General features: G+C 40.8%; 1 protein-coding gene across 6 annotated transcripts in view; it reads left to right on the forward strand.

The window, feature by feature from the left end:
- The first annotated feature begins 12,516 nt into the window (after positions 1-12,516).
- mark1 (microtubule affinity regulating kinase 1) overlaps positions 12,517-18,920 on the forward strand; it is a 142,878-nt gene continuing 136,474 nt past the window's right edge. For 3 of the 6 annotated variants that reach the window (XM_033025381.1, XM_033025387.1, XM_033025385.1), the window contains exons 1-3: positions 12,520-13,325; positions 14,375-14,578; positions 16,102-16,155. In XM_033025381.1, the coding sequence (XP_032881272.1) occupies positions 13,275-13,325; positions 14,375-14,578; positions 16,102-16,155 (309 nt within the window). In that variant the 5' untranslated portion in view covers positions 12,520-13,274. Of the gene's footprint in view, positions 13,326-14,374; positions 14,579-16,101; positions 16,156-18,920 lie in introns of all 6 variants that reach the window. The other 3 variants (XM_033025382.1, XM_033025384.1, XM_033025383.1) reach the window with 3 other exon arrangements.

Here is an 18,920-nt window from a genome sequence, read left to right on the forward strand (position 1 = left end):
AATAAAGCCTGCAGCCAGTGTAAATCCACATCAACTATCTGTTCAATTTATTTGCACAAATTGTCATTATATTGTAATCTTGGACTCTTGCTGCTTCAGCTACATTTTGCCGGAATATTAATAAGCAATTTGTTTTTCTATTCCTACTTTAGAAACACAATATTTTTGCATATAAAAGTGCTGCAGACAGAGTCAGGTGCATCTCTGAGAAAAGAAGATAAGATGTTGAAGATGAGCTCAAGTAGGTAATTTCAACATGTTAACTCTCATCCCTTGACACTGGGGCAAATTGATTGAATTTCGGAACCAACATGTTCCAGGAAGGAGAAGGGATAAAGATAGCAAAATGAGGTATACTTGGATTACCAAAGAGGGTGTAAATTTGGTCAAAAAGAAAGAGGAAGCACATGTAAGGTTTAAGATGGCGGAGTCAGACAGGGCCTTTGAGGGATATAAAGAAAGATAAAAATAATTCAAGATGGAGATTGGAAGGGCCAAAAGGGTCCATGAAATGGCTTTGATGTGTTGGATTAAAGAAAATCTCAAAATTGTAATACTTAAATTAAAAACAAGAGGGTAACCAGGCAGAAGGTAGGACCAATCAAGGAGAAATTTGTGCTTGGAGTCTGGGAATGTAGGTACTAAATCAGTTTTCACCCAGGAGAAGGACATGGAGTACAGTGAGATCAGTGTGGAGAACACTATTATTTAAGGGCAGTTTGAATACTAATATGCAGAGGGGAGGAGGTGTTGGGGCTCTTGAAGAGCATTAAGGAGGGTAAATCCCCAGGACATGATGGGATTTATTCCTGGTTATTGAGATTACGGGAGCCTTGATGAAGATCTTTGCATCTTCTCTAGCCACAGGTGAGGTGCCAGGAGACTAAAGGGTAGGAAATGTTGTCCTTTTATTTAAGAAGTGGGGATAATCCAGGGATTATAGGCCAGTGAACTTCACATCAGTGGTTGGGAATCTATTGGAGAGGATTTATTGGGATAGGATTTACTCTCATTTGGTAGAATAAGGTTTAATTAGGGACTGTCACCATGGCTTTGTACCTGTACATAGCAAATCGTATCTTACTAACTTGATCTCGTGTTTTGAAGAGGTGTCAAAGGTGATCAATGTGGGCCGGGTGATGGATGTTTGTTTACGTGGATTTTAATAAGGCATTTATTTGATAAGGTTTCCCATGGTTGGCTGATCCAGAAGATTAAGAGGCATGGGATAAGCAGTGACTTGGTCGTGTGAATTCCAATCTGGTTTACTGACATATACAGAGGGTTGTGGTGGACAATATTCAGACTGGAGATTCCACAGGAATCTGTGATGGGACCTCTGCTGTTTGTAATATATATATAAATGACTTGGCCATAAACATAGACAGGTTGGTTAGTAAGTTTGCAGATGACACCAAGATTGCTGGGGTCACAGACTGTCAAGATATACAGTGGGATAGAGATAAACTACAGAAAAGGGTGGAGAAATGACAGGTAGAGCTTAATCCAGGCACTTTGGATTAAATATCTTTTCAAAGTATCGCACTTTGAAAAGTCAAATATAAGGGGAAATATATACAATTAATGGCATGAGCACGTTGATGTACAGAGGGATCCAAGACATAACTCCCTGGAAGTGGCGACATAAGTAGATAGAAAGGTAATGCTTACTTTCATAGGTTGGGACAGTGAGTGTAGGAGTCACGGTCATGATGCAGCTTTAGGCCGTATTTGGAATATTGCGTGTAGTTCTGATGGGCCCAATACAGGAAGGATGTGGAGGCGTTGGAAAGGGTGCAGGTTTACCAGAATTATTCCTGGATTCGAGGGCATAAACTATAGGGAGAGATTAGATAGCCTTGGATTATGTCTCTGGAACACAGGAGGTAGCTGGGAGACCCGATAGAAGTATATATATTATGAGAGGCATAGATTGCTGAGACAGACAGAAACATTTTCCCACAATGGAAAATTCAAATACTAGAAGGTGTAGTTTTAAGGTGAGGAGATGTGAGTGTGTTGGTGGAGGCAGATACCATAGTGGCAATTAAGAGACTATTGGATAGGAGGATGGATATTGGGAGAATGGATGGATATAGATTATGTGCAGGTGAGATGGTCTTGTCATAATTTTGACACAGTCATTATGGGCAAAAGGCTTATTCTTGTGCTGTAAAGTTTAAGTTTCAAGGCCATTCTGGTGTCAGTCAGAACATTCAAGTGTCAGTCAGCTCAATAGCTAGTGTCACCACTACGCTACTATTGATGAATATTGAAGTAACTCTTCACAGGATTCTGATTGTGGCTGAGCCGTCCACATTCCATCCTCCGAGAACTGTTCAACAGGTAGGATTATTAATTGAAGACAGTAGGTGTAACCTATCACTGGTTATCCTACTCCGTTCAACACAGCAGGCAATTTCATAGTATTTGGATGAAAAGATATATGGCATTGTGCTATTACATATAGGGGGGAATGTCTTGCAAACTCAAGATTTGCCTAGGCCTTAGGCTAGATTTGGAGCATTTCTATTAATGTGGCAATGTCAGACTGTTGTATGATTAGTCTGTGGTAAACTCTTCCTAACATCAACGTAATTCCCAGTGAGGGTGAGCACGATCCTGCCCAACTGACATCCTGTGTCTTTACTGCATCTTGCTCTGATATATAAGATTGAAGTCGGGGATATGATTTATGATGATGATTATTATTAGAAAATATTTTTCAGTTGTAATATTAATGAAGCCATTCGTGCTCTCCACCATTAAAACTAACACCATCACTGGGATTTCCATTTCACGCAGAAGTCCCAAAATCGCCATCAATGATTTAGATCGTCACCATAGGCTGCTATTTGTAATATTGCCTTCCCTATTGCAACTCAGGGAAATTAATTGAATTGATAAATATCTCAGATATTTGCAAACTAGTTTCACTGCAAAATATTCTGAAAATTTTGTTTTGTTATTTGAGGAGCAAGCACATTATAAATGACATATGTGACCATCATCATCGGCAGTCACTCAAAACGAGTATGACAGTCCTCTCTATAGACGCTTGTGCGTGACTTTGTTTAACGTGGGGAGACTGGAGCACAGACAGCCACCACATGGTCTTTGACAGATCTGGGTCAGGATCCAGTGGCATGGAGTCCAAAACGACCGGGGACCCTTTTCTGCTGCAGCCTTCATCCGCCTTCCCAGCTGTTGTGATGCTCCACTAAAGTCAGTCATCATCCTCCGCCTGTTCCACCGTTGAGGTCTTGGTTGGATTGCTCTTTGTCAGGGACCTCCCTCTCGACCTTACCGCCATGGGTGGCCCTAACAAAAGCATTGCGCCAGACGGCATCGCTTTCAGGACCACACAAGCTTCTCCACCATGACAAGGTGACAATCCACGGAGAAGATGTGGCCATAGATACTATGTATTTCAACTTTTAACAATTTTATTTCGTTGATCCCATTTTCTTCTGCAATCTGTAAAATGTTTGATGATTAAGTTAAAAATTTGTTCCTTTTAAGAATGTTTCAAGTGCACTTGACCATAGGTTGGTCTGAGTCCAATTCTATGCTACATAGCATAAACAAAGAGAGACCACTTTTCAACAGAAAAATCATATTAGGTGGTCAGCTAACAAAATAATATTTTCAGAAAAAGGCACATTTTTCTGATATTCCCATTGTTATAAGATCTTATAGTTTTCCATTCTGTATATTATGGGTCAGCAGGTACAATACAATCATTAGTAATTCATGTTCATCCAGGGAACCTGAGTGAGTCCAAAAATAATTCTAGATGCAATTAGGTTAATAAATTAATTTATTGAAACAGAATAAAAGCTTACAATTACCGAGTACAACTTAGAACATATGCCACGCAGAAAAGAATACCAATCAAACACACTCAAGTACATAGTTTTCAGCAAATGTTACTTACATATTTGAATCAAATAAATACTTATTTTTGAATGTGGTATGTTATTAAGTTACAGACAACAGTTTTGTTCTCTTACAGAGAACATGTATCCCTCTAGGGGCGCTGCACTGGCAGCAGCCTCTACCTACAGCCTGGTAGGTTCTATCTTTTTTATTATTTTTAGTTAGTCTAAAGTCTTGTGTTGGGGGAAACTTTAACTTTTCTATGTAGGGGAGGGGGGCAGGGTAAGGGGGAAACCGTCTCCTAGTCTCTTCCTGGCGGGGACGCGACTATTTCTCCGAGTTGCGTCCTCGCCCCCAAACACGCGGCCTACCAGCTGGATCGGAGCGGCCTTTCCTGCCGGGGACCGGGACCGGACCAGGGCTGCTACAGCGGCGGCGCAGCGCTGGAGTCACCGCGGAGTGGGCGATGCCTACCTGGGTCGCCGTTTGGAGCTCCAGAGCGCTGGGCCGTTGCTCCAACATCGTGGAGCTCTGGTGCGGAGAGCTTCCAACGCGGGCGGCGCTGAACAACATCGTGGAGTCCTGGGGCGCCTTGCAGAGGGTCTCCAGCAGCAGTCTCCACCCGGCGCGGCCTGCGGACTTTGGAAGCCGCCGACTCCGGTAGGAGGGGGCCGACTCTGGTGTCCATGCCGCTGAGGACGTCCCGCAGCCCCGACGTCGGACTTACAACACCCCGGCGAGCGGTCCTGAACATCGGGCCGCCCATAGCAGCAATCTGCGGAGGACACGGGGAGGCCCTGACCACGGGGAACAATGGAGGAAGAGACTGACTTTGGTGCCTTCCCACACAGTGGGAAACTCTGATTCTGCTGTGTGGGGATGTTTTATGTCAAACCCTATAGTGTGTTGTGTCCCTTATTTTTATTGTATGGCTGTATGGGAATTTCATTTCACTGTGCCATCTGGCACATGTGATGAATAAATCTATCTTGTATCTTGTATCTTGTATCATTGAATTTACCACTAATTCTGACATGACGATTCGTAAATTTAATGTTAAATTTGTGTTATTAGTGAAATTATCAAAATCTACACACTTGTGATATTTTGCAATTATTTCATCATTTTGACGGAAGATTTAATGACCAATTGAATTTTCAATTGAATTTAAAATACCATCTTGTATTGATTGGAAATTTCACTTAACATTTTCTAACTTTCAGAGTCATAGAATCATATAGCACGGAAACAGGCTCTTTGGCCCAACTTGCCTATGCTGGCCAACATGCTCCATAGTTTCCAAGCTTTACCTTGCAGCCCTTCTTAAATAGAGGCATAACATTAGCCACACTCCAGTCTTCAACTCAGCTGTGTCTAATTATTCATATATCTTAGCCTGCAATTTCTTCGCTAACTTCCCACAGTGACCTTGGATATATCTGATCAATCCCAGGAAATGTATCTACTTTCACATGCCTTAGAATATTCAGCATCTCCTCGACTGTAGTAGGGACTGTCCCCAAGACATCTTTTGGAGTCAAGAATCTCAATTGGAGGTTACAATTAATGGCTATTGCATCCATATGTATAGGAACTTAACAATTACATTGTTTTTACAGTTTGTTCCCATTCACCAGGTCATCACATCGCTTTGCAAGTGGTCACCAGTGCATACATTTGAATTGTACTTTCAGAGGTATTAAAAAACATTTAGCATATGGACATTTAATGAAAAACAATGTTATTATACATTTAAAATTGTGGTTTTGATTTTATCATTAATTTACAAAATTCCAAACAATTAAGTAATCCAAATTCAGTTCTTCCATTACTTACCCCTTCCACCAGGAAACCAAAGGTTTTTGCCTTGCCTTGTCAGGTTCTGAATCATTCAATTTAGGTTGTGGCCTGTTTGTTTTGCAAAATATCCTCCATGACATGTTCTAAATGTGAAAACTCTTGAGATTAATCAAATCAAACTACAAATTGCTTCTGAATAGGAAATGGCATATATTTTCTTTATAATTTTTTCTGTGTATTTGTATACTTCGCAAAAACACAATGCATTGTAGTGTCTGAAATACTGCATCATGTTGTTGGCATTGACTTTGCTTCAATACATGAAAAGATTTTACAATCTATGCTTTAAAAATAATTAATTGCTTCATTAAGCTGAGGATGAAGGCGACTAAACCTTCTATATTACTAAAAGTCTGATCTTGACTACTTCCTGCTGTTCTGTATATTGATTTTAGAAAAAACGCTGCCACTTACGGCTGTGATTTTTGATCATCTTAGTCCCCCTCCGCTGTGCAGGACAAGAGGATTTTTCCCATTGATTAAAAATAAAATAATTATTTGTGTTTAAAAAATGTTGAGATTCTCTCTCCTGAAGGCCACGCCCTTTCTGAAGGGACTATAATACCCGGAAGTGTTGAGTGCCTCAGTCAGTCTCTGTAAGATGGGGGAAGCGAAAGAGTCACGTCTCTCAGTCTGAGCTGTGAATAACACTGAACACATGTTTACTAAACAGTGAGTGGTTTACTGACCTGTCAGTGCCCTTAATGCGGTTTGAAAATATAGTTTGGAAATGCTAAAGCTGTGTTGCCTTAGGTTTGGAAATGCTAAAGCTGTGTTGCCTTTGGTTTGGAAATGCTAAAGCTGTGTTGCCTTTGGTTTGGAAATGCTAAAGCTGTGTTGCCTAATTAAAGTTGCCTTGCCTAATTAAAGTTGCCTTGCCTATATAATTAAAAGTCTAATCTTGACCACTTCCAGTTTGCGCTTTATATAGATTTTAGAAAAAGGCTACCACGTACGGCTGTGATTTTTGGCCATCTTACTCAGAGTCCCCCACCGATCATCAGGTGCCGAGGATTTTTCCCATCAATGTAAAATAAAAGAGTGTTTAAAAAATGTTGAGATTCTCTCTCCTGTCAATCATGCCATGAAGGACACGCCCCTTCTGGTGGGAGGGGGAGGGACTATAAACCCCAGAAGTGTGGGCATGGCTCAGTCTCTGCACGATGGAGGAGGGAGAGGTCACGACTCGCTGTCTTTAGTGGCCTTGCTCCCTGCTTGAAATGGTATGAAACTGCACTTGAATTTGGTGGCCTTGCACCCTGCTTGAAGTGGTAAGAAACTACACTTGAATTTGGTGGCCTTGCACCCTGCTTGAAATGGAATTTCAAGTAATTTTTTTTTTGAAATTACTTAATGAGAATATTTTAAGAGTATGAATGAATGAATCTCTTTATTGTCATTGCACATGGTACAACGAAATTTAAAAGTCAATCCCATGCAGCTATAAAGTCATCTTCTTCTGAACATATCATTACATTTTATTTTGATTCTAAGCAAAATACTTGACTGAATGTTCCCAATACTACTTAGTTAAATTGTCTCACTTTATTTTTCTAAAAATATATCTGACAGTTACTAGGGAATAAGGTCCATGAATCAGAAATAAAACAATGAAACTGGTATTCTTTGATAAAGTGCTGACATAGTTTGTATGTTTCAAACATAATAGTAAAGTTCAGTGATAGTCAAGCTTCGATTCTTCAAAGCTACCCTTATCATGTCAAGTTGCTGGGCATAGCTGTATATCCTGTACTCAGGAGCCAAAGATGAATTTTCTAGGCAGCCTTTCGTTATTTCCCCTTACTCTATGAATAGGGTTCATAAGCTCAAAAGTGATAAAAATGTATACAATATAACTGACTGCAGATTCTTTCATAATTCTGAAGATTTCATGCTTATAATAATTAATTTGATATCACAAGACAAGCACCTTAATTATTAACTTATAACTCCTGGAAATCTCTTCTAGATGACGGGGGATTTGTACATAATATCACGAAGGTCTTCTTAATTTTTTTAATTGTAACGTTAGTCATGACTGACCATTAATTATTCAGTCCTTTCACTGGTAATGTACTACATGCTGTTCTTTTTGCATTGAGTGCTACTTGTACTTTTGGAAGCTAAACAAAATTAAATAATCCATTATAAGCTGGGTAAACATTATCTTGATTGTGGTTCATTAAGGTAAATATAATTTTACAAGTCACAGCAAAGGTTGATTTTTTAATAGAATATTTCAGACCAAAATAATACAACACAATAAATATTGTTCATTCTTCCTGGGATGCATATTACCTGGCATTAATTTAAAGATGTTGAAGATCTTCAATTCATCTAAAGACATAGGCGGCACGGTGGCGCAGCGGTAGAGTTGCTGCCTTACAACGATAGTGTTAATATGCGGGGATCGCTGGTCAGCGCGGACCCGGTGGGCCGAAAGGGCCTGTTTCCGCGTTGTATCCGGCCTGTATCTCTGAACTAAACATAGTAACTCAATTGAAATCATGTTAACATTAATATTTTCTTGCTGACCAAAATATATGGGTAACTTCATAAGCCAAATTAAGATTTCTTAAGTCAATGATAAGGTTCCACATATCGGGCAGCTCTGGAAAGTTAGATCACATGGGATCCAGGGAGAGCTATCTAACTGGATACAGAATTGGCTTAATGGAAGAAAGCAGAGCGTGATTGTGGAAGGGAGCTTTTTGAACTGCAGGCTTGTGACAAATGGGGTGCCTCAAGGATCAGTGCTGGGCTCATTTTTTTTTTTTTTTTTTTTTTTTTTAAATCAAAAATATTTATTCAAATATTAAAATTGTATTTACAATACAATAAAACAAAACACCACCATAATGCAAGATCAACAATTATGCTAATCAACTGCTAAACAACTATATTACAATCCTTGTCAAGGATACATTCAACCTCCCTCGGTGCCCAGCGGTCGCGGAACTCCCTCAGGGTGCCCGTAGACAGGGCGTATTCCCTTTCCATCCGCACCCGGGCACGGACGTATCCCCGGAAAAGGGGCAGGCAGCCGGCTCGGGTAGAGCCCTCCACCGTCTGGCGCCGTGACTCGCGGATGGCCAGCTTGGCCGTGCTGGGCTCATTGGTGTTTGTGCTTTATATCAACAATTTGGATTAGAATGTACAAGGCATGATGAGTAAGTTTGCAGATGGCACTAAAGTAAGTGGTATCGTAGATATTGAAGATGACTATAAAGAATTACCCCAGACTCTTTATTAGCTGGGCAAGTGGGCTGAGGATTTGCTATTGGAGTTTAATGCAGGTAAGTGTGAGATGTTGCATTTTGGGAAGTCAAACTGAGGCAGTATTGATTGGATCTAGAAGTAGTTCAAGTTCACATTTCTTGTCACATGCATCAATTGGTACAGTGGAATTTGGGTTACCATACAGCCATACGAATAAAAATAACACAATACACAATAGAGTTTAACATAAACATCCATCACAGTGGACTCAACATTTCTCACTGTGATGGAAGGTAATAAAGTTCAGTCAATCTTCCGCTTTATTTTGGTCGGGCCCTTTGAACCCTCCGCAGTCGCCCTTACGGACAGCCCGATGTAAAGGCCCTATCGCCGGGATGATCGAAACTCCGACGTTGGGACGGAGGAACACATTCGGTTTGGAGTTCCCGAATTGGCCGCTTCTTACCGGAGACCACGGCTTCCGAGACCACAGGCCCCGCTGGACAGAGCTACACCACTGGCGATCCCCGGCAAGGGATCGCCCGGCTCCGCGATGGCAATTACACGCTGTGCCTGTTGCTGAAGCTCTGGGCCGGTCTCCGGTAGGAAAGGCCGTGCCAATCCAGTTGGTAGGCCGCAAGGGAGGAGGGGGGGGGGGGGGGGGAGAGTGCAACACAGAGAAAGGACACATCTCCGTCCAGTTAAGTGACTGAGAAATGGTTTCCCCCTATTCCCCCCGCACCACCCCCCACATAAGACATACTGGGAAACATTAAAACATATATTTAGACACATATATTTAGATCACTGCTATAGGAAGGATGTCATTAAGCAGGAAAGAGAAGGATGTTGGATGTCAGGAAAGAGCTAGGATGTTGACAGGACTTGAAGCGGTAAGCTATAGGTAGAGGTTGAGTATGCTAGGACTTTAGTTCTTGGTGCGCAGAAAGCTAAGGAGTGATACAGTATAAATATATATAAAACCATGATGGGTATAAATGGGGTGAATGCACAGTCTTTTACCCAGGGTAAGGGAATAAAAAAAGAGGACATAGGTTTAAGGTGAGATTTAATAGGAGCTAGTGGTGCAACATTTTCACTGAAGAGAGTGATGGTGCATGGAAGGAGCTGCCAGAGGAGGTAAATAGGCCAGGTACTACAACAGCATTTAAAATTCACTTGGACAGTGGATAGGAAAGGTTTAGACGGATTTGGGCCAAACATGGTCAAATGTGACCAGCTTAAATGGGGCATTATGGTCTGCACAGATTAGTTGGGCCGAAGGGCCTGTTTCCATGCAGCATGACTCTTATGACTAATCTTCTTCACATACATAATTTGTTGTTTAAAAAACGTTAAGATTCCCAAACTTCTTTTGTTGTCTAAACTTTGTAAATATGACCTCTTCCCTTATGCATAAATTGTGTACACAGTAGACAATCTATTTATGGTATGGTTTTGTACATGAATCAGCTGCTTTTGACCAACTTTCTGGGAGGTCATTAAAAATGTAATACAAATACAATTTCATCCCTGAAGTTGATGAAACATAGTGGAGTTGCTCACCGACATTGACTTGGATTATACAACATATTAGAAATGAAGAAATGTTTTCATTCCTAATATTCATCCTCCCAATCCTCGGAAAGAAAGGTGGAGTACTTCTTTAATGCTTAAAACAAAACTAATTGATAAAGTTAGGATAATTCCTACCTTTGGTTATATCAAGCATTTGATCCTGTAACAAATAGCTAAGTAATGCAAACAACTTGAGACATATAACAAAATAAAACAATGATTCTTTGGAAGAAGGGAACTACTGGTCTCGCGGGAACATTTTTGGTCTGGATTCTGAAGGACAGGATGTACCTGCATTGGCTTTGTGCATTGAAAATCACGTCTCACTAACCTAATAGAATGTTTTGAAGAGGTCACCAAGATGATTGATGAGGACAGGGCAGTGAACGTTGTCTATGTTGACTTCAGCAAAGCCTTTGACAAGGTCCCACATGGTAGGCTTGTCTAGAAGGGTAGATCACACAGAATCATGAGTTGGCTGATTGGATTCAAAATTGGCTTTGAGGAAGGAGTCCAAGGGTGGTTGTGGAGGGTTGTTTTTTCTAAATGGAGGCCTGTGTCCACAGATGTCAGTTATCTTATACTCATGATTTGGATGACATTGCTAGTAAAATTGCAGCTGATACCAAATATGATGGTATTGTGGAAAATGTGGAACAATATCTAAGTATACAGCAGGATCTAGATCAGATGGGACGGCGGGTCAAGGAACGGCAAATGGAATTTAACTCTGACAATGTGTGGTATTGTCAAACCAGGGCAAGGCTAACACAGTCCTCCAGTTACCAATACGTTTGCCATTGAAAGCAATTCCTTCCTTTTCACTATGTGAAAACACTGATAATGTTGACACCCCATTAAAATCTTCCGTCAATCTCGAAACCCCACCTCTGATCTTTGCACTTAGCAGAAGCAATCTTGCTTTGTACCATTTTGGCAACCTATCCTGCACTCTTTCCTCTCAAAGTTGAATAACCAAGAGTGGACGCAAAGCACCAGCTTCCTTGTTTGTGTACTCGGTGTCACTATTTAAAACTTTTAATTGTACATTCTTCATTAACAGATCGTGCCATCTTGAAACATTTGCACTTCGTTATACTCGGATCTCACTGTCACTGAAATCTCTACAAAATAGTGCAATATAGTTTTTTATTGACAGCCGTCTCCAACCCCCCGCCGCCCACAATGCCTTCCATCCCACTTCTCCGCATTAAATTTCATCTATCACCTGTCTGTTCATTTCACCCGACTGACAATATTTCCCTGAGGTCTGATCATATACAGTATATATATCCCTTGCGGGCTACTGCTTTTCCCAGCATGAGACCTTGAGTAAAAATCACTGAATATTGAAAAACAATTAAATAATAAATTAAAGGATCACTTTCACAAAATACCTCGTCGTTTTATGTAGGACTTTCTAGGAATCTTGTCTTTTGGCGGAAATCCTCTCAACCTCAACAGCACAGGTTGGGAATTGCGTAACAATGCGCACTTAAGCACATGCCCCGTCCTACGTGTGATCCATGTGGATCTGCGAATAGACCATTGCACTTGATTCCCTGTGAAGTTTTTTAATTCAGTTTGAGTTTTGCACCGAAGCTTTGCTTTGCTTTGCTGCCTTGCCAGACGTCAGAGCCTTAGTAACAAAATAACAATGACTCATACTGGTCATTGCGAAGATCCACGGACTTCATTGTATCCCACTGGAATGCGATGACCCAGTGATAAGGGCCACTTCACAACGTGACCTTGTGAAACTATTTCGATGAATGCATGTATGCACACAATCATCTTGCCAGGCGAAAGGTACCACTTCACGTCACCCCTCCAAGTTGACCTACAACTTTAGGCTGTGCACGCCATACGCAAGAAGAAGAACGTCACCCCCGAAAGCTTCCGAAATACCATGCCAAGCATTTCCTATCTATCCTTTTGCCAAATGCCAGATAAATGCAATTTACATCCTTCACCTCTGCTGCAAACAGACATCCTTTTAGATTGTGCACGGTCTTCTGATACTAATATCTGTCCAGGTGATACAAAATAGTAAAATAATTCCCTTTGACAATCTAATATGTAACAGATTATATCTTCCGTGTATTTTTTGTATTGATTTGCACTGCAGGAATGCGGATTGGGCTCTTCTTAGATCTCCTTCGCTGAAAGTCCGTGGATAAGCGAGAGTGTCTGCGGTGCAGCTGGAAGGGCTTCCGACTGAGTGGCCGCCGCTGGGATCGTTCTCTCTCTCTTGCTCTTGCTCGTCGTAGGCACCGGCTCTCTCAGGAGCGCTCGTACGCCGGCGAACTCCCTCTCAGTCCTTCCTGTCTGCCCGTGGTGACAAGTACAGCCGTTTCCGACGGCTTCTGTCTCAACAACCCCCCTCCCCTCCTCTCTCCCTCCTCCCTCGCTTCTCTTCCACCCCTCCTCCCCTCTTTCTCTGTCTCCGCTGCTTCAATTCAACACCAATTTCTCCCTCTCTGTCGGTCTCGCCTCCCCTCCCCACCTCCCTCTCACTAACCAACAGATGCCCCGGTCAGTAATGGAGGATTTCCTACCCGACATGTAAAAAGCCAGCCTTGTCTTCGCCGCCGGCGGACCTTTTCCTCCGATTGACAAGGGGGGGGAATAAAGGGACAAACAAAACACAGCAAACAGCGAAACAACGACGGCCAAATAAAAACGGGTCTGTGGAAGGACGAGGAAAATTCGGCCTATGCACCGAGTGTGACGCCAAAATGTCGACCAGAACGCCATTGCCTACCGTAAATGAGCGCGACACAGAAAATGTGAGTGAGATGATGCTTCATTTTATTTGCTTTAAAAAAAATGTTACTTTTAACGCGAGGGTTTTGGCGGAGAGCTGCTATGTGACTGAAGGCGGGTGTTTGTGTGTGTGGGGAGGGAGGGAGGGATGCGGCGGCCGGGACTCTCCGGGAGATGGATCCGGCGCAGAGAAATGAAAATCCCTGGGAGAGAGGGAGAGCAGCGGACGGCGGCTCCCACTCGTCCGCTTCCCCGTCACACAGGCTTCCCGGCTTTGTTCGCAGGAGCGGGTTTTTTTTTAAATTTCCCGAAGAGGCATTATTTTCGTTCAGACTGAATTAAAAAAAAACTGTTTCTCATTTGCATGTTGCCTTCCTTCCCCCCGGTACCCTCAGGTCTCGAAATATCCATTTAAGGCTGCCTTTAGCTGTGGGTTGCAACCCAATGACAAGGACCACAATAGAGCCTCGACCCGCTTTAGTGTCGCTCAATGCAGACTTGGGGCTGACGCAGTATCTTTCAGTTTGATCTATTATTGAGGGAGTTTTCTTTATCCCTTCCTTTTGAGGGGTCCATATGCAGATTCCGATTGCATTCCTGTTCATGTTTCTTTCACGACCTGCTCACTCCCGGCGTATTGCAAGGAGGAAAATGGGTTGATGGCAGGACTTCAAAAACTGGCGACTCACTGAGAAGGTGAAGGGTCAGGTGGACGATACAGCAGCACAATTCAAGCCCCACATGTTGCTAGAACGTATTTGTTTGTACCCCTAATAGATGAATCATATGCTCGGCACCCTCCCCAACTAGATCTTTATTACAAAAAATATTAAAATAATGGTTACATCCTATCAGAGATGAGTTACATTGTGCCTTTCTTCATCATTTATGCTTTGGTTTAACGTAACCCACAACACTGAAGTCATCCAAGTCTTACAGTTACAGCAGAATTGCTGTGCAGTGATAGGACTGTTTGATGTATTATTTATGAAAATCGCTGATATTGTAAATCTAAGCTGTTGCAAGCAATTAAACGTGTTTACTTTTTCTCATAATTCTGACTAATTTGCAGCACACTTCTCTTGATGGATATGCTGAATCGCAAAGCCAGCCCTCCAAATCAAGTAGCAGACAAAGTCTACCACGGTGCAGGAATTCAGTGGCATCTACGACCGACGAGCAACCCCACATTGGAAATTACAGGCTGCTGAAGACTATCGGCAAGGGAAACTTTGCAAAAGTAAAATTAGCACGACACGTTCTAACTGGAAGGGAAGTGAGTTTAATATTGTATATTTCAGCTTTATCCGAATTTCACACCCATCTCTTTCGTACTGATATCATTTTGGAATTGCATTTATTTCATATCTTTGAAAGATTTTTCACAGTTTATTAATAGTTTTTGTGATCCTCAGCATATGGATTGCACTGAAGACTGAAACAGTCATGCTGATTGTTTTGGTGTGCCTGTGGTAGTGAAAGGCAAATGTCCACATATGATATGTGGGACAGGGCCGCAATAGCTCAAATGTTGCCTTTGTTCATTTTCTCTGCTGTATCTGTAACAACTTGGTAAATGCTATAAGGTTTTCTGATGAACTTCTGGGATGCCATCAAAATCATTGTTGATGTTCTAATCCACATTGGATATAAAACAGTGTTACAAAACTTAACTGGAGATTATCTCAGTAATGCTTGTTTATTGATCTTAATCTTTAATGTGGTTGTCGTCAATTATGTTAGAAGCGAAACAATTTCTGAGTTATGCTCAGATAATACTGATTATATCTGTTGAAGACTAACCTAACATATGTATTATCTGAATGATGCCCGATTAGGAAAAGGGGAGATGCAACGAGACCTGGGTGTCATGGTACACCAGTCATTGAAAGTAGGCATGCAGGTGCAGCAGGCAGTGAAGAAAGCGAATGGTATGTTAGCATTTATAGCAAAAGGATTTGAGTATAGGAGCAGGGAGGTTCTACTGCAGTTGTACAGGGCCTTGGTGAGACCACACCTGGAATTGTGTGAACAGTTTTGGTCTCCTAATCTGAGGAATGACATTCTTGCCATAGAGGGAATACAGAGAAGGTTCACCAGACTGATTCTGGATAGACTCTGCTTGTACTCGCTAGAATTTAGAAGATTGAGGGGGGATCTTATTGAAACTTACAAAATTCTCAAGGGGTTGGACAGGCTAGATGCAGGAAGATTGTTCCTGATGTTGGGGAAGTCCAGAACAAGGGATCACAGTTTAAGGATAAGGGGGAAGTCTTTTAGGACCGAGATGAGAAAAGCATTTTTCACACAGTGGTGAATCTGTGGAATTCTCTGCCACAGAAGGTAGTTGAGGCCAGTTCATTGGCTATATTTAAGAGGGAGTTAGATGTGGCCCTTGTGGCTAAGGGGATCAGGGGGTATGGAGAGAAGGCAGGTACGGGATACTGAGTTGGATGATCAGCCATGATCATATTGAATGGTGGTGCAGGCTCAAAGGGCCGAATGGCCTACTCCTGCACCTATTTTCTATGTTTCTATGTAAAAAGCAAATGATTTGTTTCAGTGAAGGCAAAATGTTTAAATAACCTCTAGGACTCTACAAAGTTTTCTGCAAAATGCTTGTTTTGCAGTATTACTGAAACCAAGAACCGAGCAGGATTAAGTGTTCAGAAATCCTAAGACTTAAACCTGCAGCCTACAGAGCCTAATCAGTGCTATGGGTATATATCCATTTTAGCTAAAAATGTTTTAAAGTATATCGACAAGCATTCTGTTAAATACTGTCAAAATTATTTTCAGGTTGCTGTTAAAATAATTGACAAAACACAGCTTAATCCCACCAGTCTACAAAAGGTAAGGCTTTTTTTAAAATCAAATACAAAGTTTATTTATTTGCAGCTGGTTTAATAGACAAACCAAGAAAATATAAATTATCCAGTTTTGTGTTTGCATATACAGAATTTATTATACTTCAATGCCAAAGGGAAATGAAACTTAATTTAAAAATTATGCACCTAATGGGTGTTGACATGACACAATGTTACTGTGTACAGTAGTGAAAAAAACATGTGTTGTTAAACAAGTAGTAGCTGGTTGTTTGCAGAAATTTTGTTTCACCTCCATGTATTGTTTGCAACAGACGAACAGCTATTAACCCTGCAACTAGGAGTTGAATACAATTGTGAGGAAAATGTTGTTAATTTATTTTTACTCCTATGGTTACAGTAACAATATTGTTTCAGTATCATTGTAGAATTCGGATCAAAAACACGATTGCAACATTTCATTCATGTGTGTATTTACCAGTCGCTAGATATTAGATATTCTTTATTTTTGGCATGTGTCCGAAAATAGATATATTTTTGTTTTACAGAATGTAACTGGTTGTTGTGCTTCAGAGCAAAATATTTTTTGCTGAAGAAGCTTGTTTCACATCAGAGCACTATGTTGTGAAAATTAAGTAGCAAATTCAGTAATCCTAGTAATCGGTCTTAAGTTGTTTATGTGTTTAAATGTTGATGTTTGTAACTTTTCAATGGAAATCTATTACAAATTTATAGAAGCATATTCTCTTGATGGCAGGAGCTTTGTTGTTTATTGTGTTGTTTATATTGAGGACTGTTGAACTGTTTGACACTAGATTTACATAGCAGGGTAAACAATGCAAAAGATGATGGAATGTTGGCTTTGTACGACTAATAAATTAAGATATTGGCCAAAGATTGTGTCATCATGCTTAAAAGAGCACAATATTTTTGAAAATATCTTTGCTTGTTTTGGGGGAAAGCCCAAGAATAAAGTGTATATTTTTAGAGCATAGGCTTTTCATTACTGTTTAATGTGTAATTTAAGTATGATAAATGTTCAGCAATATGTCATGAAAACAAGCTATCATCAAATCTTGATATCATGAGAAATGCCTTTTAAATTGTTCATTATACTAATTTCAGTGTTTTCTTTATGGATTCTCAAAGCCCAGATTTTCATAGAATATCCTTCCTGAATTCTTCAGTTGATGAACCAAAGGAAGAGTATAGGAATGTGTCGAGTGTAAATATACCCTCATTCCATTGGAGGGTATCTTGTGCTGTAGTTCAATGTGGTGGTGGGGGGTGGGGGGGGGGGGGGAGAAAGTCAGTTTATTTTTGTGTGTTCGTATGTAGTTTGACAAATTATTTAAAATAAAACTGCATTTGCTGAGTGGCTCTGCTGTGTGCTGTAAATGAATAGTGTCGTATATGGTCATTATATGGATGTGGTACAATGCCATTTACTCATATTTTGAATATCATAAATATTGGGTTAAAATAACTTGATGAATATGGTGTGCAGGTATATCACTATGGCTTTGCTCTACTTGTGTTGAATGACACAATGAGTTAAAGTGTACTATGCAATGGATAAATCGAGTGGGCTAAAATATGAGAGCCCTGATGTATGTAAGTGAAACTGTCGATGTGATATATACATTTTTAAAACAAATTCAACAATGTTTAATTGATCTGAGGGGATTACTGTCTTTATTGTTTGTTTAGAATCCCATTGCCAAATTAATTTAGATTTTTTTAACTGTTCCCACTAGATGTACATAACCTTAGGGCTCTCATGATATCAAACGTTTACCTGACCTGACCACATTTGTTTTGGGTGAAAATGGAAGAGACATAAGAATAGTAAGATTAAACGAGAACTTACCAGTTTGAAGTTTGATCTGTATTTTATGAGGAGTTACGATGAGGGATTACGTGAAGAACCCGTTCAGCACGCATGCGCGGCATACTTCAAAGCAGCGGTGTGGAATCACAGATAGACACAGTTATTGAAGTAAACATAGTAAAGATAAGGAGACATCAGTTTATGAATTTGACCCATATTATTGAGGGTGGGAGCGGAGGGCACGTAATCCCTCATCGTAACTCCTCATAAAATACAGATCAAACTTCAAACTGGTAAGTTCTCGTTTAATCTTACTATTTTACTTCGGAGTCACGTGAGTGATTCCGTGAAGATTTCAAAGCTCTGTGATTTTAAACCGTGTAACAGTTATTACTACATCACTGCCGAAGTCTTTGAGGGAGGAAGTGTGTTATCGTAACCAACCAATGAATCTGTTTGTAGAAAAACACAATGGTATTTTTTAACAATAACAACAAAGAAATTAAATTGCTTCCCTGGGCTTAAATTAAATATTTGCAGTCTGTAAAATCTTTCCTGCAAATAAAACAGGTTTTGCCAACGGTTTATTATAAAATTTCTGAACGGTCTTTCCCCCCACCATCCTGCTGTAGCCAGGATGTGGTTTATAGGCACGTCCATTCTTTTAGCCGTCAACGTGGATGCTGCCCTGGTGGAATGAAATTTGTACATGTTATTTTTTTATCCCAGCAGCTTTTAGCACCTGCTTGAGCCATCTCGAAATGGCTCGTCACCTGTCCATAAGGTTTTTTATGACTGACCCACAAGGCTTTTTATCTCCCTCGAATATTTTGGTTGTGTCTATGTAGGATAATAGGGTCATGGCACATAACCGTGTTTCTGGCGGGTAAGCCCCGAATTCCACGACTGGATTAGGTGTTCCTGGTCTGCTCTGTTTGATCATTCCCTGGATAACGACAGAG

This window comes from Amblyraja radiata, chromosome 8, assembly GCF_010909765.2.
Source record: "Amblyraja radiata isolate CabotCenter1 chromosome 8, sAmbRad1.1.pri, whole genome shotgun sequence".
NCBI classification, from domain to species: domain Eukaryota; kingdom Metazoa; phylum Chordata; class Chondrichthyes; order Rajiformes; family Rajidae; genus Amblyraja; species Amblyraja radiata.